General features: G+C 49.8%; 2 protein-coding genes across 2 annotated transcripts in view; both read right to left on the bottom strand.

Moving 5' to 3' along the window:
- Positions 1–27,954, bottom strand: part of LOC308530473 (leukocyte immunoglobulin-like receptor subfamily A member 6) — a gene marked incomplete at both ends in the record, with an annotated part of 73,621 nt that overhangs the window by 45,430 nt on the left and 237 nt on the right. The window contains 6 exons of the mRNA XM_081107145.1: positions 972–1,039; positions 1,187–1,237; positions 3,703–4,011; positions 4,279–4,575; positions 4,788–5,090; positions 5,237–5,524. Coding sequence (XP_080963271.1) covers positions 972–1,039; positions 1,187–1,237; positions 3,703–4,011; positions 4,279–4,575; positions 4,788–5,090; positions 5,237–5,524 — 1,316 coding nt within the window. The remainder of the gene's footprint in view (positions 1–971; positions 1,040–1,186; positions 1,238–3,702; positions 4,012–4,278; positions 4,576–4,787; positions 5,091–5,236; positions 5,525–27,954) is intronic.
- Positions 9,145–27,883, bottom strand: LOC308531367 (leukocyte immunoglobulin-like receptor subfamily B member 1; the record flags this gene model as incomplete). The annotated part of the gene is made up of 17 exons (XM_081108315.1): positions 9,145–10,305; positions 10,389–10,538; positions 11,334–11,386; positions 11,620–11,657; positions 11,738–11,780; positions 12,116–12,232; positions 13,203–13,253; positions 13,878–14,180; positions 14,326–14,610; positions 14,796–14,845; positions 23,813–24,211; positions 25,199–25,295; positions 25,427–25,477; positions 26,212–26,514; positions 26,771–27,008; positions 27,479–27,626; positions 27,870–27,883. The coding sequence occupies 17 exons, from the start codon at positions 27,881–27,883 to the stop codon at positions 10,240–10,242; spliced, it is 2,406 nt and encodes an 801-aa protein (XP_080964441.1). The 3' UTR covers positions 9,145–10,239.

Genomic DNA, 27,954 nt, shown 5'->3' with positions numbered 1-27,954 from the left:
CCCCCCCGTTGGGATAGGGGAGGCCAAGGGAAGGTCAAGGGGAAATATATGTTTTTTAACAGTTTTGAAGACCCATGAACTATGGGCCTGCCTGAGGCTGACCCATTCTGGGCAAGTCCTTCTACAATAACAACATGGGCATTTCACATTGGCCTTGAAGAAAGCATATATACCAGAGAAATTGTTAAATGCCAGGATTGAGAATTTTTTAAAAAATTAAATATATTGAGGTGCCATCGGTGAACAACAGGACATAGGTTTCAAGGGTGCACAACTGTTACACGCCGTCTGTGTGTTTCACTGTGTTTTGGACAATGGGGAGGTTCAGAGGCAGGGCAGACCAGGCAAGCCCCTTCAAACAACCAGGTCTCGATACCAAGGGGTGAGGTTGCTGAAGAAAGCACACAGGTGGCCTCAGAGGACAGGTGAAGGGCATGTAGAGTCCAGAGAGGGTGTTAGGACCTCCTGTGGGTTTTTCTCTCAGGGTGGATTGTTCACCTTGTAGATTGATTACAATAGACGGCATGCTCTAGACTCAGGAGAGGGGACTCCATACAGACATGAAGGCTCGTATAAATAGGAATAAAGGAAAACGTACTCCATATAAGTGTAGGGAGGTGTGGACCTGTACCTGCCACGTGGGATAAATGCTAATTTCACCAAAATGAGGAGAATCAGGAACCAGGCACAGGACTCACTGTGGTTGGGAGGGAAAGGGGTCCAGTTCAATGGCAGAAGGTCAAGACCTTGTTCCTGAACATGAGTGATGACTCCTCCATCTGCATGGAGCCGAAGACAGGTCCCTCAGCATATGTCCCACGTTATGTTCCAGAACCTTCTGGGCACATGAGATTCACTCCCAAGGCTCCTCCTCTCTGAATCATGCATTGTTCCCTCTGTGTTCACATCCTGGCTGTATCATGAGTTCGTCTTTCACTGTTTCAGGCCTGATAGAGCAGCACCCCCAGCACCACCAGGACCAATCCAGCCACACCCAATCGGATGGAATTCTCCAGGGTGTAGTCTTGGGGCTGGGAGGCTAGGGATTGTGGGAAAAGAAGTCACAGAGGTCAGGGCAGGACAAAGTCACCCCTGGGCCCCAGATGTCCACCCAGGCACCTCTCTACCCTTGACAAGACATGACCGTCTGTGCTGAGCCCCGTAGCTGAGTGTGTCTCCTACTCACCACTCTTGGGGCCTGAGTTGTTCTGTGAGGGGCTGATGGTGTCGGCTGCACCTGAGAACCAGAAAGGAGTGGGGCTGTGTGAGGTGTTGATGCCACTCAAGCCCAGCGTCCCCATAGCTCTCCCCTTTCTCATGACCTAACTGCTACCAGTCCCTCCATGAATCCTTTTCCGCTGGAGGATGGTCCTGTGTGCTTTCATGGATTCTTTGCGTCTCCCTGGGCCTTTTGAGTTTAGACTTTGCATCTGAGTCACTTTAAAACACAGTTTAGCTTTCCCTTGATAATTACAGATTGGGAAGAAATATGGTCTCTCGTTGCAGGAAACTATGTGCTATTTCAATCTCTCTGCTCACTATGGGATTCAGAGCCATGGAAGCTACCTCATCTGGGTATAAAAGCTTTCTTTTATGCAACAGCTGAGGACCCAGAATCCATGTCTTGATCTCAGATATACAGACATGCATTTATGTAGAACTTGAGTAATTCTTCAGCTACGTGTGGGGGAAATTTTATGAATAAAACTGAAAAAATGGTTCTGAAATAAAAAACAAAACACAGCACCTTTGAAGCATCTTTGGTAATTCAGGTTGAATTACCTCTTTTAATTCCTAAATGTTTGTAATGAAAATTTTAATGCATAAGTAACCATTGCTTAAAAGTTCTCAGAACAAAAGCAATAATAGAGAGGGGTGTACAAAACATGCCGGAGATCATTATGCTCAGCGAAATGAGCCAATCAAGAAGGGCAAATATCACCTGAACTCACGTATATGTGGAATCTAAGGAACAAAATAAAGTGATGGATAAAACTGAACCAGAGGCAAAGAAACACAGAACAGACTGAGGAATCTCAGAGGCAAAGAGGAGAGGGTGGGAAGAGATTAACCAAAGAACCTGTATGCATATATCCATGCCCATGGACACAGAGAGTAGTGTGGTGAGGGCTTGGGAAGAGCAGGGAGAAAGCCAGCGGAAGGAAGGTTACAGAGGAAAAAAGGGGTGGGGCATCTGTAATACTCACAACAATAAAGATTTAAAATGCAGAGAGCAGACATGAATTGCACAGAGTCTGGGCAGGAGCCCCCTGGTTCCTCATCAGTCCTCCTTTGCCCCCCCCTGAGTCTCAGGTGGGCACTGAAGGCCTGGAGGCCTCCAGAGGGCACAGGGCCTTGCAGAGGGTGCCCAAGGTGGGAACACTTCTTACTACAGCAGGGTGTCCAGTGGAGACAACACTGTCCCCCACAGCAGGTCCCACCTTGACCAGAGCAGCCACCTGTCCTGCTCCAGGAAGGCTCAGGGACCCCACCTGTGTGGTGAGGGCTTCCATCCAAGGGGCTCTGGAAAGAGCAGGGAAGAGCAGGGAGAGGAGGGAGTGTCCCCCTGTCCTGTCTCCAACTCTCCCGGCCTCTCCCCCCCCCCCATCAGCTCAGCCATCTTCCCTGTGCTGCAAGCCAGGCCTGGGCACCAACGGTTGCCCCCTCTCCATCGTCCACTCCACATACTCTCCACTGGGGTTAGGGACTGGGCGCCAGGTGAACTATGCAGGGCTCCTGGCTTTTAGTGGAAAACCCCACAGATCCTGTGTGGAACCAGGAGGAGCTGAGATGCTAAGTGGGTGTTTCCCAATCTTTGGTGTCTCCATAACATGGTGGCTCCTCTTGCTGAGCTGAGCCCCTGGACCTGGCGGATAATCAGTGTACCTGCCCCCTGACTCCCTCAGCTTTTCAACCCCTACAAGGTCACAGTGACTGGGAGCAGCAGGATAGGCCCAGAGAGGCTGCAGCCGGAGCCGGTCTAGGACAAGCCTGGTGTCAGGTGCCCCAGGAAGTTAGAAATGAAAGCGCCCCTGCAGGTCAAGGCCAGCCAGTGTTGTTCCTCCTTCCACAGCCTGGACCCCAAAATCTCCCTCTGCTATGACCACCCCACCTGTCACCTGCCCCACTTCCCTCTCATAGGCCAGACTACATTGGTGGGGGGGGGGGCGGTGGGACATGAATGCTCAGGCCCTCAGAGCATGATGGTTCTGCTACAATTTCTCCTAGGTTCCCAGGCCTGTGGGACACAAGCCTTTCTTACGAGTCGGGGGTGGGGTGGGGGGGCATTAGATCCTCTGAGAGACTCAGATCTGTCCTGGGGTTGTCTGTGCTCTATGAGCAAAGAGGACCCTGTGGTTCATCAGCTGTGGACATGGGCCCTGCGGAGGAGTGGGGGAGCTGGGGTCCAAGAGGTTCCTGGGAAAGACTACACAAGGTGTGAGAATCTGGAACCAACCCTGGGCTCCCCACCTCACTCAGACTCCTCCATCATCGGCCCTGTGGCCCCTCAGACCCTCCCAATACCCACTTGGCACCTTCTGGATCCACGTGAGGGGGAGGGCTGAGCAGGGGGAGCAGAGCCTCCATCAGGAAGATTTCTGGGTGACCATCTCTAGAGACCCTCACGCCCCTTTCAATGAAGAATTGTTCTGGGAACATAACTGAGCTGACAGCTCAGCAGACAGGGTCAGGGGCCCTCACCTGAGACCAGGAGCTCCAGGGGCTCACTGGGGAGTGACAGCAGGAAGGGGGAGGAGCTGTGTGAGCTGTAGCACCTGTAGGTGCCCCCGTGGGCAGAGGTCACAGGGCTCATGGAGAACTCCGCCTGGAACTGCTCTGCTCGGTGCTTTGATCTCAGACGCAGGGGGGGACCCGCTGCCCCCTCCTTGGACAGAAGGAACGTGTCCCTCGGGCTCTGTGACTGACACAGCAGGGTCACATTCATTCCTGAGGCCATCCTGGCTCCTGAATGCACCACCACCGAGAGGGAGGGTCTGTCAGGCAGGTGTCCTAGAGAGAGGGAGGGAGGGAGGGAGGGAGGGGGAGGGCTGCCTACTTAGCTTCTTCTGAGCTGAGAGTCACCAGGACTGTCTTTCTGAGGACCCGCCTCTCTGTCTGTCGCTGTTTCTCTGAGTCTCCCCTCTCCCCTCCCACCCCCTGAATCTCTCTGTCTCTCTCCCTCCCTGGGCCCTTCACTCTCATTCTGGCCTCACCCCCTGAGACCCCAGCAGGGCCTGTGCAGAGTCTGGTCCCTGACTGAACCCACTGGCTCCTCACCTGCCACCAGGATGTCCAGGGGGTCACTGGGGGCCGACCACTCAGAAGAAAGGTTGTATCCACCGTAGCATCTGTACCGGCCCCCGTGGGAGCTGCTCACAGTGCCCAGGGGGAAGTGGGCCTGAGAGAGCCCAGCCTGGGGCTGCAGGACAAGGCTCTGGGGGAGGTCCCGTCCCCCCTCCTTGTGCAGAGCGAATCTGTCATAGCCGACATCAGAGCGACACTGGAGGGTCAGGTTCTGTCCAGAGGCCACGATGGGGCCCTGCTGGCTCAGGAGGGAGGGCTTCCCAGACTCACCTGGGGAGACCAGACGTGAATTACAGGGGCTGCTCCTCCCATAACCCCCTTCTCCTGGCCTGGCCCCCAAGTCTCAAGGTCTCTCTCTGTGTACCTAGCCCAGGAGCCCTGTGCTGCCCTGATTCCCTCTCTCATGGGGCTCCCCTCCCAGCAAAGATGCCCATAATGTATTCGCTGCTTCATTCCATTGATGGGACAATAATGCGACTCACCTGGGACCAGGAGCTCCAGGGGGTCACTGGGGTGTGACCAAACCTGGGGGCTGTTCCTGTAACAGCCATAGCATCTGAACCTCCAGCTGTGGCTGGGGGTCACAGGGCCCACAGGGAACAGGGCCTGGGACTGCCTACTGGGCTGTCGCTGTGAGTCCAGAGTCCAGGAGAGCCTGTGATCTCCTTCCTTAGTCAGAATGAACCTGTCAAATCCCTGCCTTGAGCCACACTGGAGGGTCACGTTCCCTCCTGAGGTCACGACAGGGCTGGGCAGGGCTGAGAGGCTGGGTTTGCTGTAGGCTCCTAGGAGAGGAGGAGGCAGCATGTTAAATGAGGCTCACACCTCCCTCATGGCCCCCAGGGCTGGGCTGTGAGAGGGAGACACCCTGAGAGCAGACCCCCTTCCTGAGGGCAGAGCCTGAGGCTGGGACCCCGGAGTGTCCTCTCACCTGTCACCACCACCAGCTCCAGGGGGTCACTGCGCTCTGACCAGTCAGCATGGCTGTGGTAGAGACAGCAATATCTCCCTGCATCATGCTCTGTCATGTGTGAGATGGAGAACTTGGCCTTGTCCCCGGGCTCCTGTGGCTTCTGTCTTTTCCGTGGTGCTGTGCTTCCCTCTTTCTCCAGTAGGTACTCCTCAGCCCCTGGGGTCCCCTCACACCAGATGGTCACGGGGTTTCCCCAGGGGATCACAGGTCCTGGCTCAGCCCAGAGTATGGGCTTGGGGAGTGTCTCTGGAAGAAAGCCTGTGTCAGGGTCACAAGACATTCTCACCCTCAGTCCCCAATTTTCAGTCCCAGATGTCCCCCATCTGTCAGGTCAGAATTGCTCTTCTTCATCCCCAGCTTCCCATGGGGTGGCCCTTTGTCCCCAGGGAGGAGTGGGACCTGGGACACCTGGGGACAGACTCACCTGTCTGCACTGGGGCCCTGAGGCTCACACTCAGCCCTGGAAGAGAGTCCCTGTGAGAGATTTGCCCTGAACCCTGAGCAGCACCCTCCTCCCCATGAGCCCCCTGAGTCCTGGGATCCTGACAGACCAGGGGTCCCCTTCCCCTCCCATCTCACCGAGGTAGAGCAGGGCCGTGATAGTGGTGATCATGGTGTCTCCTTGCTCTCGTCAGGGGTGTGCAGATGGAGATGATGATGCCCTCTGAACAGACATAGAGGGTGTGGGCACTGGGAGGCTGACCCGCCCTCTCTTGTGGTTGTAACATCAGCAGCCTGCAGGCAAGGCCACAGCCTCTCTCTAGCAGCCTGGCTCTCATTTCCATGGTGAAGCAGGAAATAGACACGGAGCCTCCCTCCTGAGACGCCCCTTGCAGGTGAGGTGACCCAAGGCACATCCTTCCCTGTCAGAGCCTCCCCCATGGGGTCTCCTTCCTCCTCAGCCCGTCCATCAGCACCTCCCTGGGGTCCTCACCATGGACAGTGCCACCTGGGCCCTGGAGATGCTTCAGGAAGACGTGGGTCCCTGTGGCCTGCAGAGCTCAGATCAGCAGGAACAGGCTCAGCCTCCAACTGTGCAGCTCAGTGCGATGTCCTGTGACAATGAGCACAGAGGGAAATGCAGGGAAATAAGGGAAGGAAACAGGTCTCTTCTCCTTGCCCCAGAGTGTGTGGCTTTCTTTCTACCATAGCTGCCCTCGAACTTCTTCTTCTCCTTTTTTTTTTTTTTTTTTTTTTTTGGTGACAGAATCCACCCCACCTCCCTGGCAACAAGCCTATGAGTCATTCCTGCCTCCTCAGTGCCCCTTGTTTCTGGGTTGAAGTCTCTTCCTCATTCTCTGGTCCTGCCTTCTAGCTTTAGGGGACATTCATTGAGGTCAGAGTGCTGATTTTGACGTAAAACTGACTTTTATTTAAATGCCCATCACCCGTGTAACCTTGAGTGGTGATGTTCTATCTCTAAGCCTCAGTTTGCCCATTTGGATCCTCAGAGTGGTTGTGGGTCGGTGGGGCTGTGCCCATGGGAGGGAGACATCGACTTCAGACCAGGTGGAGACCTGAGTGGGTGGGCGATGAGGGGATCGAGGCGTCCACAGTCAAGTGCAGGATTGTTACACCCACTGGAGCCCTTGTCTGCTCTGAAGACCAAATAAAGCTTCTTACAGTAGTTCTATAATTTTAGGAACAGACAAATTCAGAAAAGGGGGAAATGAAAGTTGCCCAAAAGGAGAGGGAACTATGGGGAAAATCCGTGACAAAAGCTGAGTTGGTCACCAGTGTCTGAAAACATCAGCAGGTCTTCAGAGAGGAGATTCTATCCTGTGTGGACACAGAAAGGGACCCCAGGTCCTCACAAGGAGGGAGAGGTCAGGGTCCAGGAAACTCTGGTCACCCTGCCTGTGTTTCTGTGCATGAATTGGGACATCTCTGTCCACTGCAGTGAGCCCATGCTCAGCAGTGAGCATCCTCCCCTGTGTGGCCTGAAAAAGACCAAGTCCAGCATTGTCAGCCACGAGTGTCTGTCCCATGTGTGCCTGTGAAGCTCCCATTGGACTGGCCCTGAGGAGCAGAACCCTGGGCAGATGCTGAGTCTGAGAGAGTGGTCACCATGTGGCAGGGGCAGCTGCCAAAGCCCCTCCCTCAACAACCTGACTCCCAGGACAGTCCTGGTAACAACCTATGGAAGGTCAGGTGTGTGAGGGGCAAATCTTCCAACAAGAATGCACAGTAGAGTCATCCTGATAATGATAAACAGTGCTACAGACAGCAATCTACTGATGATGGGGACTGTCATGTGCAATAGAGTAGAGTCAGTAAGAAAATATGAGAGTAATTTGAGATTAATCATGCTTCAATATCTGGAACATAAAAGGCGGAGCCAATTTTTGACACAGAAGAATATGGATTCTTTTCTAAAAGAACCTAATGAGTTAGAACTTTGAGAGATGAAAAACCCAATAGAAGGATCACATTAAAACAATTCAACCCCTCAGGGAAGAGACACAGCTGAAGAGATGATCATGAAAGTGGAGTATAATACTGAGGAAATTCCCAGAACACAGCACAAGGGGACCTGAAGTGGGGATGTAAGGTAGTTGAGGAGTACAATGAGAAGGGTCAGTGTCATATCCCTGATGTCAGAAGGAAAGAAGTGAGAATGATGTCTAGTAACCGCTCGAGAGATAAGTAATTGAAAATTTTACAGACATGAGAAAAGACCAAACAAGTGATAAGGTGTGCATGCTTAAAAATGAAATCCCCGAGATCTGCAATCTTTATCTTGATCTTTTATGGGGAATGAAGAATAGATAAATTTTTAAAAGTATATCTTACACCGAATTGTACACATTTAAAATGGTTAATTTTATGTGAATTTCAACTCAAAAGCAAATCAAGAAGGACTAGCCTGTGTTTCTAAAAGGGTCATCACCTTACTTTCCAGAGAAAAATGCAAATCGCCATAATGGCAAGCTCCCTGGGACCAGACTTCCTCACAGGAAACGCCGATACCAGAAGATAGTGGAAAAATACCTCCATGGAGCTGACTGTTAGTGAACATTGTGTCCTGAGCCACATTAATTTTAAGGGACAAAGGTGAATGTGTCAGCAGGGGCAAATCCCTGAGCGAGAAGTAGTGTCTCCCTCCTTAAACCCACCAGGTCAGGTTGGGTCTCCATGAGGGAGACCAGGTTTTGGGGGAGAGATTCTTCAGACCTCCAGGTGTGGTTTTCTGCTCTTCGGAAATGCCTGTGTAAGTTTGGCATGTGTGTGTGTGGCGGCGGGGGGAGGGGGGGGGGACGGGGGGGGAGGGGAGGGGTAAGTGCATAAGCATTTGTAAGAAACCACCAATGAAGCCTCCTGAACTGATATATTTATACTAGAGGCCCGGTGCACGAAATTTGTGCAATGGTAGGCCTTTGCAACCCACAGGTCGTTCTGGAAGGTCATTCCAGAACTTCACTCCGAAGGTTGTTCTGCCATCCTGTCTAATTACCATATTAGCTTTTTATTATATAGGATATTGCAAGAGGAGGACCACCCTGGCCTTAGCTAACAGCTCTCTCCTGTCCCTGAGTTGCCATCTCTCTCTCAGCAACACACAAGAATAAGATAACTGGGGTCTTAGCTATAACACCATGCTGTGCATTAGAGCCTCGGGATTTGCCAGTCTTGTAACTGGAAGGTTGTACCTTTTAACCAATCTCTCCCCATGTCTCCCTCCCACTCCCGACTGCTCTACTCTTTGTTTCTATCTTTTTTACTTTTTTTCATATTCCACAGTGCTCATGTGCAGGGCAATGTTTATCATGTGTATTTACTATATACATAAGGTGACACGGATTTTCTACTAACTCTGATGTCTACTTAGTAAACTGTACTTTTGAACATGTCCACTTTTTAAAAAATATTTTTTATTGATTTCAGAGAAGAAGGGGGAGGAGAGAGAGAGATAGAAACATGATGAGAGAGACTCTATGATCAGTTGCCTCCTGCATGCTCCAAACTGGGGATGGAGCCCACAACCCGGGCATGGGCCCTGACTGGGAATCGAACCATGACCTCCTAGTTCATAGGTCCATGCTCAACCACTGAGCCATGCCAGTGGCTAATACATGGACATCAAATTATATTTTCTTAATTAGAGAGAAAGAGGGAGGGAGAGAGAGAAACATCGATTTGTTGTTCCACTTATTTATGCATTCATTGGCTAATTCTTGCATGTGCCCTGACCAGGGATCGAACCTGCGGGCTTGACGTATTGGGGTGATGCTCTAACCAACTGAGCTAACTGGGCAGGGCCTGGCATCAAATCGTTTATCATGTTGTGGTACCTGTTTAAAGTCTATAGGATCTGTGATGCTGTCTTCATCATGGGAATGTGTGCCTCTTCCCCTTTTTTCTTGTCTAAGGTGGCTAAGATTTATCAGTGTGATTACAGTTTTCAAGAATAAAATTTTTTGACTTTGCTGCTTTTTCTCTATTTTTGTCTGTCCTCACTAGTAGCTACTCATTATTGCATCCCTCGTTCTACCCTCATTTAGAATAATTGGCTATTCGTCTTCTAAATTCTTGATGTAATAAATTAGGTCTTGACCTTTTAGGTTTTTCTTTTCTAATATATTCACTCATGCCTCTTAATTTTTTTATTTCATAGGCTTGATGCATAATATTTACATGATTATTCATTGAAAGCATTCGCTCACTTCCTGTCAATAATCAATTCACACGTTGGTTATTGAGAAGTCTATTGCTCTGATTCCATAATGTAGGGATATTAGTCATCTGTGATTGCAGAATCAGGCGACTCCCAGGGGCAGTTGGGGGCCCACGTCAGATCTCCAGACTGGCACTGAGTTCCATGGGGGCCGCTCCAGTGTCCTCAGGGGTCCTGGCAGGCCCTCTCCCTGCACTGTGGGGTCTGGGCTAGTGGATGGGCAGAGCAGCGTACACACTGGACTCATCTGGGGGCTCCTCTGATGGGAGGAAGGGGGTGTTGTCCTCTATCTGAGGGCCGAGCCTTTCAGCAGGGCATAGGCTGTATGTGGGAGGGCATCCGACGCAGCAGCCTGGAGCAGGGGGAGAGAGAGAGAGGGATGAAACGTGGTTGGGGTTGGGGAGGTCCTAGGGGCCTGGGGAGGATGGGACCCACCTGACTGTCCTCTTCTGCTTGTCTGCCCTTCTGGTCCAGCAACCCCCCCGAAGGGGAGGAAGGAGAGGTGGCCATTCCCGGCCCGGGTCTTGGTCTTGAGGGTTTCACCTGGGCGTACGTCACTCCCTGGGGGCCTTCATCCTGCCTGTTCTGCTGGAGACAGTGAGACAGAACAGTGTCTCCTTGATTCCACATTAGAAATCCTCCTGTCAATTATCCTCATGTTGCCAAAGACATGATTTACACTTTAGATAGATCACGTCCCTCTCCTGGTGGAATCTGCAGGGCCTTCCCGAGCTTTGGGGCCTCTGGGTGCTTCTATGGTTCTGACTCTTATCCTAACGCGCTCTCTCTTGCTCACTGGGCTCCATCCTCATGGCCCATCGTCCTGAAGAGGCATGTCCTGCCTCAGGACCTTTGCACCCGCTCTTTCCCTGTCCCCGCACCATGCACTCTATCCCCTCCTCTTGCTTTATGTTCCTTCACAGCACTTTGCTCTCTGGGACACTGTCTGCTTGTTTGCATATTGTTTCCCTCACCCACAGGGGAGCTGGAGGCGTGTGGAGACAGTGTGGCTCAGGGCTGCACCGTGGGCCCTAAATGGAGCCAATAAACAGTGAGCCCTGTCACATCTGCTGGGGGAATGAATGAAGGGCATCGAGGGGACCTGTGGGTGAGTCACTCATTCCTGCCTCCTCCTGAGACCTGGGGCTGCACAAGGTCAGACAGAGGACGAGGGGCCGGCAAAGGGAGCCACGCAGGAGGGGCCATGGGGTCACAGGGAAACCAGGAGAGTGAGTCACAGCAGGACGACCTGGGGGCCCAGAAGGAGAGGTCAGTGTGGACGCTGCTGAGAAGCAGGTGAGGTGGGACAGGGAAGAGTCCATTGGATTAAACTGGGCAACAGAAGATCCTTGGTGGCCTGGACAGGAGCAGGGGTCTCACCCGAGGGTCCAGCTCCACACTCTCCCCAGGCTGCAGGTCTGTCACATCAGCATCTACCGGGGCAGAACAGGGGGGTGTCTCCTGGCAGGTCCCTGAGATCTCAAGGCTGCAGACCCCGCCTGCTCCCAGATGGGCCACTAACCCAGGGTGAGGTGCAGAGCCAGGTCACACAGTGTGGGTCTCAGTCCTTCTCACTCCTGACCCTAATCCTCCCTGCCTAACCCTCCCCATCATCTTCCAAAAACCCTGCGCCCCCACCCCCAGGGCAGCTATCTCTTCCTCTCACAGAGGTGCTCCTCCTGGGTGTGCACAGCTGGGCTGGAGCTGGGGGAGGAGACAGGAGTGTTAGGGGCAGAGCTGGGCTATAGATGGTCAGAGTCTGGGGTCTTCAGGGCAGGAATTACCTGATCTGCAGGCCTCCGTCCTTGGGCTCTGGGTCTGTGGTCCCTGCAGGAGGTTGGACATGAGCCCCTCTCTGGGCTGGTTAAGAGGGACAGTCTCAGCCCTGGGAGGTTAGAACCCTTCCCCCCTGTGATTCCACAGGAAAGATGAAAACGTAACACACACTTATGCATAACTTTCATATTTCATGGCATTGACAATAATGAAAGATTACCTTGAATACATACACATGTGCTGACATTGAGTGCTACATTTTCTGATACAAGATTCTGGAGAAATCCTTTTCTCAGCTGACCTTCTCCATCCATTTGGTTTTCCTGTGGCAGGTACTCTGAGCCCCCCTCCCTCCTATTACCCAGGTCACCCCATTCCCTACTCACCTGACGTCCTGCCTTTGCTCTGATGTCGGTGTCGGAGGAGGAATAAGAGGAGGAGGGAGAGAAGCAGGACCAGGGCCACCGAGACCCCGATCAGGATGATCATGTACCATTTGAGACCTTGGACAAGGGTGATGCCATTTCATGAGCACCTACTGTGTGCCAGGGTCTGTCACTCATCTCCTCTCACCTCACAGTAGTCAGGCGCCAGGCATTGCTGACCCCACCACCCACTTCCCTGAGGCTCAGAGAGGTTAATCATGTGCCCCAGGTCACCCAGCCTTGAAGGGGCGGGGCTGGGACTGGAAACCAGAACTGTGGGTTCCTTGTGGTCTCCTCACACTGCCCCCCAGGGGGACACCAGCTTCATACTCTGGGCTCCTCCTCTGCAAGGGCCGGTCCATGTATCATCTGGAGCTGAGGGTCCTTCCCCATTTCCCGCCCCCAGCACAGCAGGGACAGGAGGTGCAGGGTGTGGGGTGGACTCTGAGTCTTTCCTGGATCCAACTCCACCCTGCATGCCCTGATGCCCCCTTGGGAAGGTCAGGCTGGGCTGGGGGCTCTGCCTTCCTGAGCTCTGTGAGGCCCTTATGTCACCTCATCTCCCAGCAGCCTGTGAGCAGGATGGGACCAGGGATGAGCAGACAGAACCCGACACTCAGAGGAGAGAAGGGACCGCCCAGCCCCACAGCAGGAGCAGCAGAGCCAGGAGCTGACCCAGGGCTGATCCACCCTGTTCCCTCCTCTGAGATGAGCCTGAGCTGAGGGGAGGACTGGGTGCCCGGACCCTTGTCCTGCCCGTCCCTCCCTGTACAGTGTCACCGTCACTGAGACAGAGGGGACAGGCCCCATAACATCACATCCTGGGGGCTTCCCTGTGAGGCCCCTCTCCCAGGAGGTCAGGGCCAGAACTGACAGCAAATCTAAGCTCTGGACAAGGATTCTCTCCGTTTACACCTGGAGACACTGAGGCCCAGAAAGGGGAAGGGTGGGTTCGAGTCAGCGTCTCCAGTGGCACCTGAACCCCCGCATGGCTCTGCTGCTGTCCCCATGGAGGCACCCACCACCTCCCACAGAGACCCTCACTTACCCTTCTGGGGTCCTGACTCCATGGGGGGGAGCTGCGGATCCTCAGAGTCTCCTGGATATCAAAATGTGGGGTGATGGGTGGGGCCTGCCTTCTCCCCACTAGAACCTGGCTGCTCCTACCCAGCCTGGACTTTAATATCTCCTGCTACCATGACCTTCCCGCCTATCACCTGCCAGTCTCAGAGCCTAGGAGCCTGGGGTTTCCCAGCATCCCTTCCTGACTCTCAGCCCCGCTGGGACACAAGCCTGTCCTTAAGTGTGAGGAGGGTGTGTGTGTGGGGGGGGGGGGGATTTAATCCTCTGCGGGACTCAGAACCGCCCTGGGGTGGTCTTTCTCCCTCTGAGCAAATGGGATCCTGGGGGTGTGGTACTGGGATCCCAGAGCATTCTGGGGAGGAGGACAGAAGTGGGTGAGAGCCTGAGACTGACCCTGGAGTCCCCACCTCACTCAGACTCCTCCTACATCTGTCCTGTGGCCCATGAGACCCTCCCAATGCCCACCTGGCACTTTCCGAACCAAGGTGAGGGGAATAGGTGAACAAGGATAGCAGGGTCTCCAAGAGGAAGATCTCTGGGTGACCAGCCCTAGAGCCCCTCACTCCCTTTCAGCCCATAATTCTTCTGGGGATAAAACTCTGAGCTGAGCACCCAGGAAACAGGGTGAGGGGGTCCTCACCTGAGACCAGGAGCTCCAGGGGGTCACTGGGGTGTGACCAAACCTGGGGGCTGTACCTGTAACAGCCATAGCATCTTAATGTCCACCTGTGAATAGGGGTCACAGGACCCACAGGGAACAGGGCCTGGAACTGCCCACTGGGCTGTCGCTGTGAGTCCAGGGTCCAGGAGAGCCTGTGATCTCCTTCCTTAGTCAGAATGAACCTGCCAAATCCCTGCCTTGAGCCACACTGGAGGGTCATGTTCCCTCCTGAGGGCACGACAGGGCTGGGCAGGGCTGAGAGGCTGGGTTTGCTGTAGGCTCCTAGGAGAGGAGGAGGCAGCATGTTAAATGGGCTCACACCTCCCTCACGTCCCCCAGGGCTGGGCTGTGAGAGGGAGACACCCTGAGAGCAGACCGCCTTCCTGAGGGCAGAGCCTGAGGCTGGGACCCCGGAGTGTCCTCTCACCTGTCACCACCAGCTCCAGGGGGTCACTGCGCTCTGACCAGCCAGCAGGGCTGAGATAGAGACAGCGATATATCCCTGCATGATACTCTGTCATGTGTGTGATGGAGAATTTGGCCTTGTCCTGGAGCTCCAGTGGCTTCTGTCTGTCCCAGGGCAGTAGGGTTCCCTCTTTATACAGACGGTACTCCTCGGCCTCCAGGGTCCCCCGACACCAAATGGTCACACAGTTCCTCCAGGCGATCACAGGGCCTGGCTCAGCCCAGAGAGTGGGTTTGGGGAGGGGCCCTGGAAGGAAACCAGTATCAGGGTAGCAAGATATTCCCACCCCCAGTTCCCAGCTCTCATCCCACATCCCTCCCAGACATCTCCCATTTGTCAGCCCAGAAGTGGTGTTTTTCTCCAGCTTCCCATGGGGTGGCCTCTAGTCCCCATTGAGGATTGAGGCCTGGGACACCTGGGGACAGACTCACCTGCCTGCACTGGGGTCCTGAGGCCCACGCTCAGCCCTGGAAGAGAGTCCCTGTGAGAGATTTGCCCTGAACCCTGAGCAGCACCCTCCTCCCCATGAGTCCTAAGTCCTGACAGACCAGGGCTGCCCTCCCCCTCCCATCTCACCGAGGCAGAGCAGGGTCTTGAGGGTGAGGGTCATGGTGTCTCTCTGGTCGCAGCGGTGCAGATGGAGGAGGCCACAGTGTCCTCAGAACAGGCCGACACACAGGGTGTGGCCTCCAAGAGGCTGGTCCTCCCAGTCATGGGGCTGTCACGTCAGCAGCCCCAGGAAAGGGAACAGCCCCTCCCCGGGAGCCTGGCTCTCATTTCCTCAGGGCTGAGGCCTGGGCGGGCAACAGGCCTCTGCAGACATTTCTGACCCCGTCTCAGGCCCCATTTCATCCATAAGCTTCTGCCTCACTGGCCTGAACTCCTCTTCGTCCCAAGCATCCACCCTTATTCCTTGAGGATTTGCCATGTGCCTGGCCCGGGAATATACTACTGAACCACACAGATTCCAACTCTGAGCTTGCAAATCTCAGATTAGCCAAAACAGAGCAAAGCTGCATCACCATTTCCAAAAATGAAAGAGAGAGAGAGAGAGAGAGAGAGAGAGAGAGAGAGAGAGAGAGCATTAGTGTCCTGTTGCTGCTATAACAAATAACCCTATGCTTAAACTAGAGAGAGAAAGAGAGAGAGAGAGAGAGAGAGAGAGAGAGAGAGAGAGCATTAGTGTCCTGTTGCTGCTATAAAAAATAACCCTATGCTTAAATGAGAGAGAGAGAGAGAGAGAGAGAGAGAGAGAGAGAGAGAGAGAGCATTAGTGTCCTGTTGCTGCTATAAAAAATAACCCTATGCTTAAACGAGAGAGAGAAAGAGAGAGAGAGAGAGAGAGAGAGAGAGAGAGAGAGAGAGAGAGAGAGAGACTCGAGGACCAGGAAATGAAAAACCCACACACAGAGAATGGTTACCGCCCCCTCCATTCTCAACTTCCAAAACACTTTCCAGAATGTGAACTTGCATGAGGTCCAGCTCATAAATCTTTCCCTTCCCTGGAGAAACAGGCTCTTGGAAAGAAGTCCACGTCTCCAGTTATCCCACTAAGAAATTCCTGCTCGGTGACTTTCCATTCCACGGCAGGTGTCAGATTTGAATCTGCCTCTCTCGGCGAATGTCCACTCCCATCTCACCTTGACCTCTCCCAAACCCTCCCCCAGCCCCATAAAAGCATCCTGTCCCCTGTGGATCCCAGCATCATCTTCTCACCTGGTGTTCAGGACCTTCAAGTAAGCGACCACCTTTGCATTTCAAACCAAGTTTATACTACCTACACGTCCGATGTCTCCCCCCTGCCTAAGTAAAGGACTGTCCCTGGTTGGGGAAGGAGTGTGTCTCACAATTTGTTGTCGTGATCTTGTAGGCAAAAGAAGGTAAGCAAATATGATGCCCCATGGAATTTAAGCCGCATCTTCTCCTTGTGGAATCATCGGCACTTCTCACACTGTGCTCCAGCTCGTAAAATTCAATAGATGAACATTCACATAGCCAATAAATCCATTAAATGATTAACAATTGCTTAATTGATCACCAATGCTTAACTTAAGAATATTTACTAATGGATAATAGATTGGTAAAACACCAATGAGAAGACTAATGAAGGTGACATAGTGCCAATAGACAACCGCTGATTATGGATCACTTTGTTACCAAGCCTTAATTTCAAAATACTTGTGAACAAATAATAAATCAATAACACACCAATGCAAAGACCAATTAGAAATGACTTTTTCTAAAACTACAAAGTCATAATAATAAAATAGGACTCAACTTTTCTTCCCCACAGAATAAGGCAGAGCAGGGGGGTGAGTTTCAGAATTACAGGGATTTTCCTGGCCCGCCCACGCTGTGCAGAGGGATGACAGGACAGAGCCTGTAAGGCAATGCTTACTAAGAGGATGTCGTGGGTAGGCATCCATCGCCCCCAGCCCATGTTTCAACACTGACCTTTCAAAAGGAAGCAAAGCAGCTATTTCGCCACAGGCCAATCTCTGTGATGGTCCCAAATAAGATGCATGACTTCTCCTTTTTCAGAAAACAAGTTCTGCCTTTTGTAAACCCCCAGTTCTGTATTCTAGACACTGTTCCTAACACACCATGGAGTGACCGCTGGGTGTAGAGCAGGACATGGCCTTGGTCTCTGCCCAAGGCATTATGTCTCCCCACACTACAGGGGCTGTGTGCGTCTCCAAATCCTCCCAGGTTGTACGTGGATTAATGAAGCTTAGATAAAGCAAGAGGCCTCTTCTTACAGCCACTGTTTATAGAAGAGTTGTTGAGTAGAGATGACTGGGGGCTGATGGACAGGGGCGGGGGTTCTGGTGAGAAAGAAGCTACAATAGACACGAAAGAGGAGATTTGTCCAATGGCAACTCATGCTCAGATTCAGACTATGCATTTTGGGGTGGAATACCACTCAAAAAACATTGTCTTTAGTCTTCATTTTTCTTTATTTTTTTGAATACTATTCTTTCATTTATTAGCTACATATTTTTGTTTTATTTATTTATTTTTAATTTTTAAGGGCATATCATGGCTCTTTTTTTTTTTCATTTAAAGTTGACATTCAACATTATTTTCTGTTAGTTTCAGGTGTTCCTCATAGTGGGGAGGCATTGGTATAATTTACAAAATGATCCCTCCAACAAGTCTAGTAGCCACCTTAACCATCCATAGTTAGTACAATGTCATTGACTATATTCCTATGCTGTACTTTGCAACCCTGTGACTGTTCCGTAACGACCACATTGTACTTCTTAAATCCCTTCACCTTTTTCACGCAGTTCCCCAATCCCTCCTCCCCTTCGGCAACCTGCAGTTTGTCCTCTGTATCTATGAGTTTGTTTCTGTTTTGTTTGTTCATTTATTCCTTACAATGTTCCTTTCTGTAGCTGTTGACATTTAAGGTGAGGTAGGAACTCATTTGTGTGTATGAAACTGTTGGGTACTAGAAATTAATTGTACATCAATTACTAACTTGATCTTTTTTTACTGTTGGGTGACTTTGATCATTGAGTCTCTAAGGGCTTTCGAGTCAACTTCCCTTTTTGTGCCTCCGCTCTCACTTCCGGACACATTCCTCCTCGCCCACAGCCTGTGTTTGCTCAATTCCCCAAGATGTGCACATTCAAATTCTCCCTAGTATTCAAGGCCTTCAAAGAAATGCCTCATCCTGACTTCCCTCCCTGTTTTCCATGCAATACCCCCAATCAGAGGAGTACAGCTATCATACATGTGAGGGGAGGTTCTTGCATAGCCAAAAATTCACTAAAAAATGGCCACAGTCTATTCTAAGTCTTATAATACTCTCCACCTTTTTTCTTGACAACAGGGCTGGTTTTCTAATTCATAGAAAGCAATGAAAGCTTTGTGAATGTGCAGAAATTGAAAAGATGTGTCTAACTTGGATAACTTGTAATACTACACAACAGTAATCCAAAGGTACAAATCAATAAGAATAAACTCTTCCTCCAGGGCAGAATTTCCAGAAGTTTCTATGAGAGTTGATGAAACTGGATGACTTGTTAGGGCAGGTTATGACCCTTTCTTTCCCTTGGGCCTCCAGAAAATTCTCACGTGCTTCCTCCCACATCATAGCTCACTCTCTCCACCCCAGGCCACAGGTACCTGAACTCTCTGCGTCTATGCAGGAAGGTCCAGGCAGGTAACCAATGCTCAATTCTTGTTCTGTCTCACTCACTTGGCCACCTCAGCTGGCCCAGATGTGGTTTCCATCATTAGTGTTAACTACGATGATCGTTAACTCTGTTTTAAAAATTTTTTTTTTTTTTTTTTTTTTTTTCTTTTAATTAAATCTTTATTGTTCAGATTATTACATTTGTTCCTCTTTTTCCCCCCCATAACTCCCCTCCTCCCAGTTCCCACCCCACCCTCCGCCCTCACTCCCCACCCACTGTCCTCATCCATAGGTGCACGATTTTTGTCCAGTCTCTTCCTGCATCTCCCACACCCCTTTCCCCCCCAAGAATAGTCAGTCCATTCCCTTTCTATGTCCCTGATTCTATTATAATCACCAGTTCATTCTGTTCATCAGATTATTTATTCACTTGATTCTTAGATTCACTTGTTGATAGATGCATATTTGTTGTTCATAATTTGTATCTTTACCTTTTTCTTCCTCTTACTCTTCTTAAAGGATACCTTTCAGCATTTCATATAATCCTGGTTTGGTGGCGATGAACTCCTTTAGCTTTTCCTTATCTGTGAAGCACTTTATCTGACCTTCAATTCTGAATGATAGCTTTGCTGGATAAAGTAATCTTGGTTGTAGGTTCTTGGTATTCATCACTTTGAATATTTCTTGCCACTCCCTTCTGGCCTGCAAAGTTTCTGTTGAGAAATCAGCTGACAGTCGTATGGGTATTCCCTTGTAGGTAACTGAGTTTCTTTCTCTTGCTGTTTTTAAGATTTTCTCTTTGTCTTTTGCTCTTGGCATTTTAATTATGATGTGTCTTGGTGTGGTCCTCTTTGGATTCCTTTTGTTTGGGGTTCTCCGCGCTTCTTGGACCTGTAAGTCCATTTCTTTCACCAGGTGGGGGAAGTTTTCTGTCATTATTTCTTCAAATAGGTTTTCAATATCTTGCTCTCTCTCATCTTCTGGCACCCCTATAATTCTGATGTTGGTTCGCTTGAAGCTGTCCCAGAGGCTCCTTACACTATCCTCGCATTTTTGGATTCTTTTTTCATTTTGCTTTTCCGGTTGGGTGTTTTTTGCTTCCTCGCATTTCAAATCATTGACTTGATTCTTGCGCTCCTCTGGTCTGCTGTCGGGAGTCTGTATAATATTCGTTATTTCAGTCCGTGTATGCTTAATTTCTAGGTGGTTCCCCAATATACGATCGAGGGTCTCATTAGTTTTCTTGTAGATCTCATTAAGTTTATCGGCGGCTTCTAAACAGTTCTTGAGAGACCTTAAAAGTGTGGTTCTGAACTCTATATCTTCCATTGACAATTTTGTCCTGTTTCTTTGTCTCCGCATTTTGTTATGCTTCCTTGGTGCACCCCCTAGTGGTCTTTGTGCGCAGTCTTATAAACCTTGATTGTTGTAGCTAATACCAGGGAGGGTTTGACCTCCAGGCCAAGTGGCTATGAGAATCAGCTGTGTCTGCAGTGAGAGAACTTCTGTCCTCTAGGGAGGTGCTAATCTGGCGTTTGCCTGAGGCTATCCGGCAAATGCCTCTGTGCAGGGCTTGGGCGGGGCGGGTCGCACAGGATCAACAGGGTGGGCCGGAGAGAGCAGTGATGGCGGCTCTCAGTCCTGTCCCCAGGGGCTCTGCCTCTCTGAGTCCCAGCACCCGCTGCAAAGCTCGGAGAGAAAGCTGCACTCGCTCTGACGGAAGCCAGGCAGTCCCGCTTCTCCCGTTTGAGTCTGGGTCCCTAAAGACTCGCCGGGATCTGGAGCTCAGAGCCTGCGACTCCCTCCCGATTGAAAACGCCAACCGCGCCCTCCGCCGCCAGCCCGCTCCGCGCGCGCACTCCGCACCTCAGAATTTGACTTCAGCACTGCGCCTCCTCTGAGTGTCCGTATGCGTTTCTCTTTCCTCCTAGTTGTAGGACTTCCACTCAGCCAGCGTTCCTGTGGTTCTGGGTGATGTCCCTTCCGTTTTTTGGTTTCACTTTTGAAGTAGTTGTTCAAAGCAGCAAACTCCGGCGTTAACCTATGCCGCCATCTTGGTTCTCTCCTAAAAAATTTTTTATTGGGATTACTTTCAATGGGCATTGTCTGGAATGATCTGGAACTGTGGTCTGCTGTAGGTGGTGAAAATCATGGTTCGGTTGTGTTCTTCTAATTTCAGACTGAAGCAAAAGATGGGAGAGAAAGAGGAAGCAGGGATTAAACCAAATGTGGAGATTGAACCATTTCACGCTGTGCCTATTTTACCTTGTGGCTATTTAATTAGGTTTATTACCACCATATCCACTCTGCCTCAGTCACTCAGGAAATATGGATGCCAAACCACCAGAGGATAGCTGTAGTATTTACTGAACCAGATAAGAGAAAACATGTATCCTAAAGTCTAAATGCCTCCGCCCCTACATGAGTGACAGGAAAGGCACATTGTTCTTTGTCTTTCTAAGGTAGGAGCCAGAATTCTTCAAGCTGTGGCTCCTACTCCAAGAGAGGAGAGGGAGGATCAAGATCCGTTAGATTATATGAGACATCAACAGGATGTTGGAAGCCAAGAGCATTTTCTCTCTTTTTTCTCACTTCTCTTTTCTTCTTCTCCTCCTCCCTCTTCTTCCTCAACTTCTCCTTCTCCTCCTCCTCCTCCTTTCCCTCCTCCTCCTCCTCATTCTTTTTCTTCTACTTCTTTAATTTCATCTCTCCCCTCTCCTCTCTCACTCCCACCCCTTCCAGACATACACACAGATAATTTGTCTCCATAGTGGATATGCTTCTTTCTCCTGCCCTCAGCAGGAGGAGACTCATCGATACCTCCCTCTACATCCCCACCTGCTTTCTCATATCATAATCTCATATGATATGAGAAACAGAACCCACTGGAAAGCCTCAAGAATTTCCTGAGATCTTTACATCAGGGGAGAGTTCACTTGGATTCAGAGAATAGTTCCCATTTTAAGGATTTACTGTGCAGATATCCCAATTCCCAGCATGGCCTCAAAGGAGGTGGGAGCAGGTGTAATTGGCTTTGCTCCAGGCACACCCTCCAGTCTTTCCATCTCTTTGCATGACCACCTTTCCCATGGCTTTGGACTCTGGACAGGATTCTGGAACTTAGCAGCATGTAAAGTCACAAGTTGTTAGCTGAGAAGAACCCACCATCTTAGAAACATCAAGGTATCCCTTTTGCTAGCGTCTCAATTTGAGGCAGTGAGCAGAGCTCTTCGCCATTGAATAGGGAGTTTTTTTGCCTGACCCTGGCCCATCACCTGCATATGTGATTGTCTGAGCCTCTCAGTGCATCTCCAAGACCCTTATTTTCATCCTCCCCAGCTAACTCCACTCTCTGCACTCTCCAATCTCATTACTCAACTTTATCCCGCACACTGAAGCCCAACTAAAATGTATGAAGTTTTCCACAATTGACATTTTTGCATCAATCTGAATCTTTGCATACACTGCTTCCCACAAGGTCTGTATTCTTCATCTACTGGGAAAATTCTGTATTTTTGTCTATGTGTTATAGTAGTATTTTCAATATTTGCAAAACCTAAATATTCCTCTTTTATTTCTAATTTTTAAAAAGAGTTACTGAGACAAATGCCAGATGATTTCATTTATATGAGGAATCTAAAAAAAACACACACAACATAAACAAGTAGAACAGAAACAGACTCACAGATACAGAGAACGTTTTGATGGTTCCCTGATGGCAGAGAGCTTATGGGAGAATATGTAGAAAAAGTGAAGAGCCCTGGCTGGTGTGTTTCAGTGGATGGAACATCAGCCTGGGCACCAGAGGGTCTGGAGTTCATTTCCAGGTCAGGTGTACATACCTGGGTTGCAGGTTCTATCCTCTGCATGATTGGGACATTTTCAGGAGGCAACAGATCAATATGTCTAAATGTCTCTCTCTCTCTCTCTCTCTCTCTCTCTCTCTCTCTCTCTCTCTCTCTCTTTCTTCTTCTTCTTCTTCTTCTTCTTCTTCTTCTTCTTCTTCTTCTTCTTCTCTCTCTCTCTCTCTCTCTCTCTCTCTCTCTCTCTCCCATCGCTTCAACTCTCTGGAAAAATCAATGGAAAAAATATCCTCAGGTGAGGATTAATTAAACAAAAGAAAATGGAAAGGATTAAGAATCATAAATTTGTTGTTACAAAATACTCATGGGAATGTCCAGTACAGCATAGAGATTATAGTCAGTAATAGTTTAATAACTATGTACGATGTCAGATGGGTACTAGATTTATCAGGGTGACCACTTTGTAAGTTATATAAATGTCAAATCACTTGGTTGTACTCCTGAAACTAACGTAATATTGTACATCAACTGTGTTGGAAGATAAAAGGCATATTTAACGTTTTAAAAATAAAGAGTTTCTGAACTTGGAAGGAAGAAAAGAGAATTTTGTTTATCTCCAACATATGTGGTTTTTGTTTACTTCCAGCACAAGGAGATGGAAGTATTGATTAAAACATAGTGATAATATGGGTGATGAGGATGATGAGGATGTCATGATAATGATCATAGTGTTGGTTATAATGATGATGATGATGATGATGATGATGATGAAGGCAATCATGATGATGGTCATGTGATGATGATGATAGTGGTGGTGGTGATGGTGATGGTGAGGGCGAGTATAGTGATGATGATGCCAATGATGATATCATGATAACAATGATAGCAATAGTAATGGTGATAATGATGATGAGGGCAATGATGTGGTAGTAATGAAGATAATGGTGACATTGATGATAGTGGTGATGGAGATGATGATGATTATGTTAAGATAATGATGACAGTGTTGGTGGTGATGATGATGATGAAGAAGAAGGTGATGAAGATGGTGGTGACATCGATGATGGTGGTGAGGGCAATATGAAGGTGATGAAGATGATGGTGATATTGCTGATGGTGTTGAGGGTAATATGTTGGTGATGATATGATAATGATGAGTGTGTTGGTGACGACGCTGATGATGATGGTGATGGTGATGGTAATGATGATAATGATGGTAGTTGTGATGGGGATGGTAATGATAATGAGGGTGATAGTGACTATGATGATGTTGGTGATGGCGATGATGATGATGGTGATGGTAAGGATAATGATAATTATAAAAATAGTGAGGGAGATGGTGATGTCGTGATAATTATGATAGTGTCGGTGATGATGATGAGGAGGGCTGTGATAATGATGATGGTGATAATGATATAGTGATGGAGATGATGGTGGTGGTGATGATTATGATAACAGTGATGTTGATGATGGAGAGGATGGTGGTGATGGTGATCATGGCATGATGATTATGTTGATGATAGTGATGATGATAATTATAGTGATGGTGATGAAAAGGGTTATGGTGATGATGGTTATAGCTATGGTGACAATGAATGTGGTAATAGTGATGGTGATGATGGAGATGATCATGGTGATGAGTATGGTGATGATGGTGATGGTGATAGCTATGGTGACAATGATGGTGGTAATAGTGATGGTGATGATGGAGATGATCATGGTGATGAGTATGGTGATGATGGTGATGGTGATAGCTATGGTGACAATGATGGTGGTAATAGTGATGGTGATGATGGAGATGATCATGGTGATGAGTATGGTGATGGTGATGATGGTGATAGTTACGGTGATGACTATGATGATGATGATGATTACAGTAATGATGGTGGTAATGGTGATGCTCAATGGTTATGATAGTGATGGTGATGATGATGATAATGATGTGATGATGATCATGAAGGTCATGATGATGATGATGATCATAACTGAAAATCACTCTCTCTAAAACAGAAAATTCCCCAAATTGGCAGAAAAAAAATTTGTACACTTGCCAATAGTGTGTGAGACACTACTTGCTTGATCCTCTCTCCAGCAGTTAATATCAAAAAGAAAATAAACAGCAACAACAAACGAACAGAGTTTATTGTCCTACAGTTCATAATCTCATTTCATTGGCACCACAGCCACGAAGGACCCATCATCGCTACCAGCTTCAAAGGAAGGCAAGAGAGGGCTGTCACTTGCATGAAGCCATGCAGGAGAGTGTGGATTCCAAGCGCTGATGTGGTGGGAGTTGCCACACGAGAAGCACCAGGTGAAGAGAAAGGAACCTGCAGAATCCAGACAGGGTCCTGGGGTGGCATTCTCAGGGTGCACCCTCCGGGCTGGATGTAAATATTAGTTCATTGATCTAGTTACTCAACCATGTTACTGGAGTCTCTGCACTTAGAGCTCAAGGTACAGAGCAACTCACACCAGGGAATGCAGGTGTGACCAAGAAGACATGTGCAATACAGTGTAGGAACAAGCATGAGACAGAGTAGAGTTATGAACAGAATCTCTTCATGTGGACGTAGCGTTGGGTCATTGAGATGGGGGATAAGAGCAGCCAAACAGGAGAGGGCAATGCAAGGGCAAGGTTCATGGTGGAGGAGTCTCCCACAAGGAATATTCCCAGCCACTGTCACCGCCTCAGGCACTAACAATACTGTTTCATTTCCTTTAGGTCCTCATCACAGAGCTCACACAGCCTGTGGCTCCAGCTTTCAGTACCTTCTTTGCCATCACAACCTTCCTCTGTGGTTTGGGTCTCAGGTTTTGTCACAGTTCCTGAGGAATGGGTGTGCTCCATCTTCAGTTTACCCCTGGGGACCTTCTCTCGCTGTACCACGCCTGAAACACCAACACACCTAGCACCACCAGGATCAATCCAGACAGGCCCATGGCAATGAGATTCTCCACTGTGTAGTCTGGGACCTGGGGTCCTGGGGACAATTTGAGAAAGTGGTCATGGAGGGTAGGGCGGGTTGCACTCAACACAGCACCCTGAACAGATGTGTAGCCCCGTCCATGGAACTTCCTAGTCCCCGAGGTAAACATGTGTGGTTATACTTACCACTTGTGGAATTTGGGGTCTGCACTGATAGGGTGATATTAACAGGTTCCCCTAAGAATCAGAAAACCGAGGAGAGTGAGGGGCTGAAACCATAGACTATGCCCAGCATAGACTCAGGATCTACCTTATTATATCTCCCTACTCACAAACATCTCATACAAACGTCTCGTGTAGGTGAGGAGGCAATCCTAGCATCTCTGATTTCCTCACACTTGGACTTATCTTTTGGGTCTTAAAAAAGGGGCGGGCTTAGGAAACACCCTGTGCCACAAGATTACAGTGAACATGTTTAAAAACAGTTGAAGTTTAGATTTCGGTTTGTCTCTTTGGGGCTGGAGCAATAGCCCCAGCTAAACGTGATCTCCTGAAAATTAGTCTTTGGTTCATCCTCAGATGAAGGTCCCTGGATCCATGGATGAGAGGTCAGTGTCCAGGGGATCCTGAGGATCAGAAACAAATAGGAGTGGAAACTTTGGGCTGTACTAGTCTTTGCCCAACCTCAGCCAGTTCACCGTTCTATTGAGTCTGCAGGGAGAACCTTCAACTGATCTTCTTTTGTTATTTCATATATTCTTTCATTCGCTCTCCAAATAGTTATGAACTATCTAGAAATAGATAGATTCGTATATGGATGAATGTATACACATATACGTGTATTATGTATATTATACATGTATATTCACATAAGTTATATTTTATGTAAATAATACATGAATACTATACATATATATATACAAGATACATGCATGATATAATACAGAAAGACAGGCTCAGGGGTTCCTCACCTGAGACCAGGAGCTCCAGGGGCTCACTGGGGAGTGACAGCAGGTAGGGGGAGGAGCTGTGTGAGCTGTAGCACCTGTAGGTGCCCCCGTGGGTTGAGGTCATAGGACTCATGGAGAACTCCGCCTGGAACTGCCGAGCTCGGTGTTTTGATCTCAGATGCAACGGGGGATCAGCTGCCCCCTCCTTGGAGAGAAGGAACGTGTCCCTCGGGCTCTGTGACTGACACAGCAGGGTCACGTTCTCTCCTGAGGCCACCCTGGGGCCTGGCTGCACCGAGAGGGACGGTCTGTCAGGCAGTCGTCCTAGAGAGAGGGAGGGAGGGTGAGGGCTGCCTGCCCACCTTGTTGTGACCTGAGAGTCACCAGGCCCCTGTCTGAGGACCGCCCTCTCTGTCTTCTCTATTGTCTCCAAGTCTCCCCCTCTCCCCTCCCACTCCTGTCTCTCTCTGTGTCTCCCCCTCCCTGGGGCCCTACACTTTCATTCTGGCCTCACCACCTGAGACCTCCAGCAGGGCCTCTGCAGATTGGAGGTGCTTGGCTGAACCCCATGGCTCCTCACTTGCCACCAGGATGTCCAGAGGGTCACTGAGGGCCGACCACTCAGAGGAGAGGTTGTATCCACCGTAGCATTTGTACCGGCCCCCGTGGGAGCTGCTCACAGTGTCCAGGGGGAAGTGGGCCTGAGAGAGCCCAGCCTGGGGCTGCAGGACAAGGCTCTGGGGGAGGTCCCATCGCCCATCCTTGGACAGAACGAATCTGTCATAGCCGACATCAGAGCGACACTGGAGGGTCAGGCTCTATCAAGAGGCCACAATAGGGCTCTGATGGCTCAGGAGGGAGGGCTTCTCAGACTCACCTGGGGAGAACAGACGTGAATTGCAGGGGCTGCTCCTCTCATAAACCCCCATCTCCTGGCCTGGCCCCCATGTCTCACTGTCTCTGTGTGGGTGTCTCCCGCTCAGAAACCCTTGTGTCTCCTCTCCCCAATTTTCCCCCTTGGGCTCCCCTCAGAGCAAAGATGCCAATAATTTATCTGGTGCCTCAATCCATGGAAGAGACAACCATGGGACTCACCTGAGACCAGGAGCTCCAGGGGGTCACTCTGCTCCGACCAGCCAGCAGGGCTGTGGTAGTGACAGGAATAGACTCCTGCATAATGCTGTGTCATGTGTGCAATTCGGAACTTGGCTTTGTCCCCGGGCCTCCGTGGGGATTTTCTCTCCCAGGGCTCTGGGCTCCTCTCTTTATTCAGACAAAACTCCTTGACCTCCATGGCCGCCTGACACCAGATGGTCACAGGGCTCCCCGCTGGGATCACAGAGCCTGGCTCAGCCCAGATGATGGGTTTGGGGAGGGTCCCAGGAAGGAAACCAGTGCCAGGGTCAGAAGGCGTTGCCCGATAGCTCGGTGAAGGCCTGGGATGGGCCCCGGATGAGGGGGTCCATGTGGGGAGGGAAAGGGAGACATCTGTAATAATTTCAACAACAAAGATAAATGTATTAAAAATAAATACATAAAGTTTTATCATTTCAGCTTTTAAAAAAATAAAAGTACTAATGCTTTCAGCTCTAAAAAACAAAATGAAGACATCCTCACACTCCCAGTTCCTAGCTCTCAGCTTCAAAACTCAGAGATGCCACCCATCCATTAACCCCAACCTGCTTTTCTCCATCCCCAGCTTCCTAACTTGTGGCCTCGAATCCCCTATAAGAAATGAAACCTGGAACACCTGGGATGGACTCA

This window comes from Myotis nattereri (assembly GCF_964212035.1).
Source record: "Myotis nattereri genome assembly, chromosome: 15".
Lineage (NCBI taxonomy): Eukaryota > Metazoa > Chordata > Mammalia > Chiroptera > Vespertilionidae > Myotis > Myotis nattereri.
This window is presented reverse-complemented; position numbering and strand designations above follow the sequence as displayed.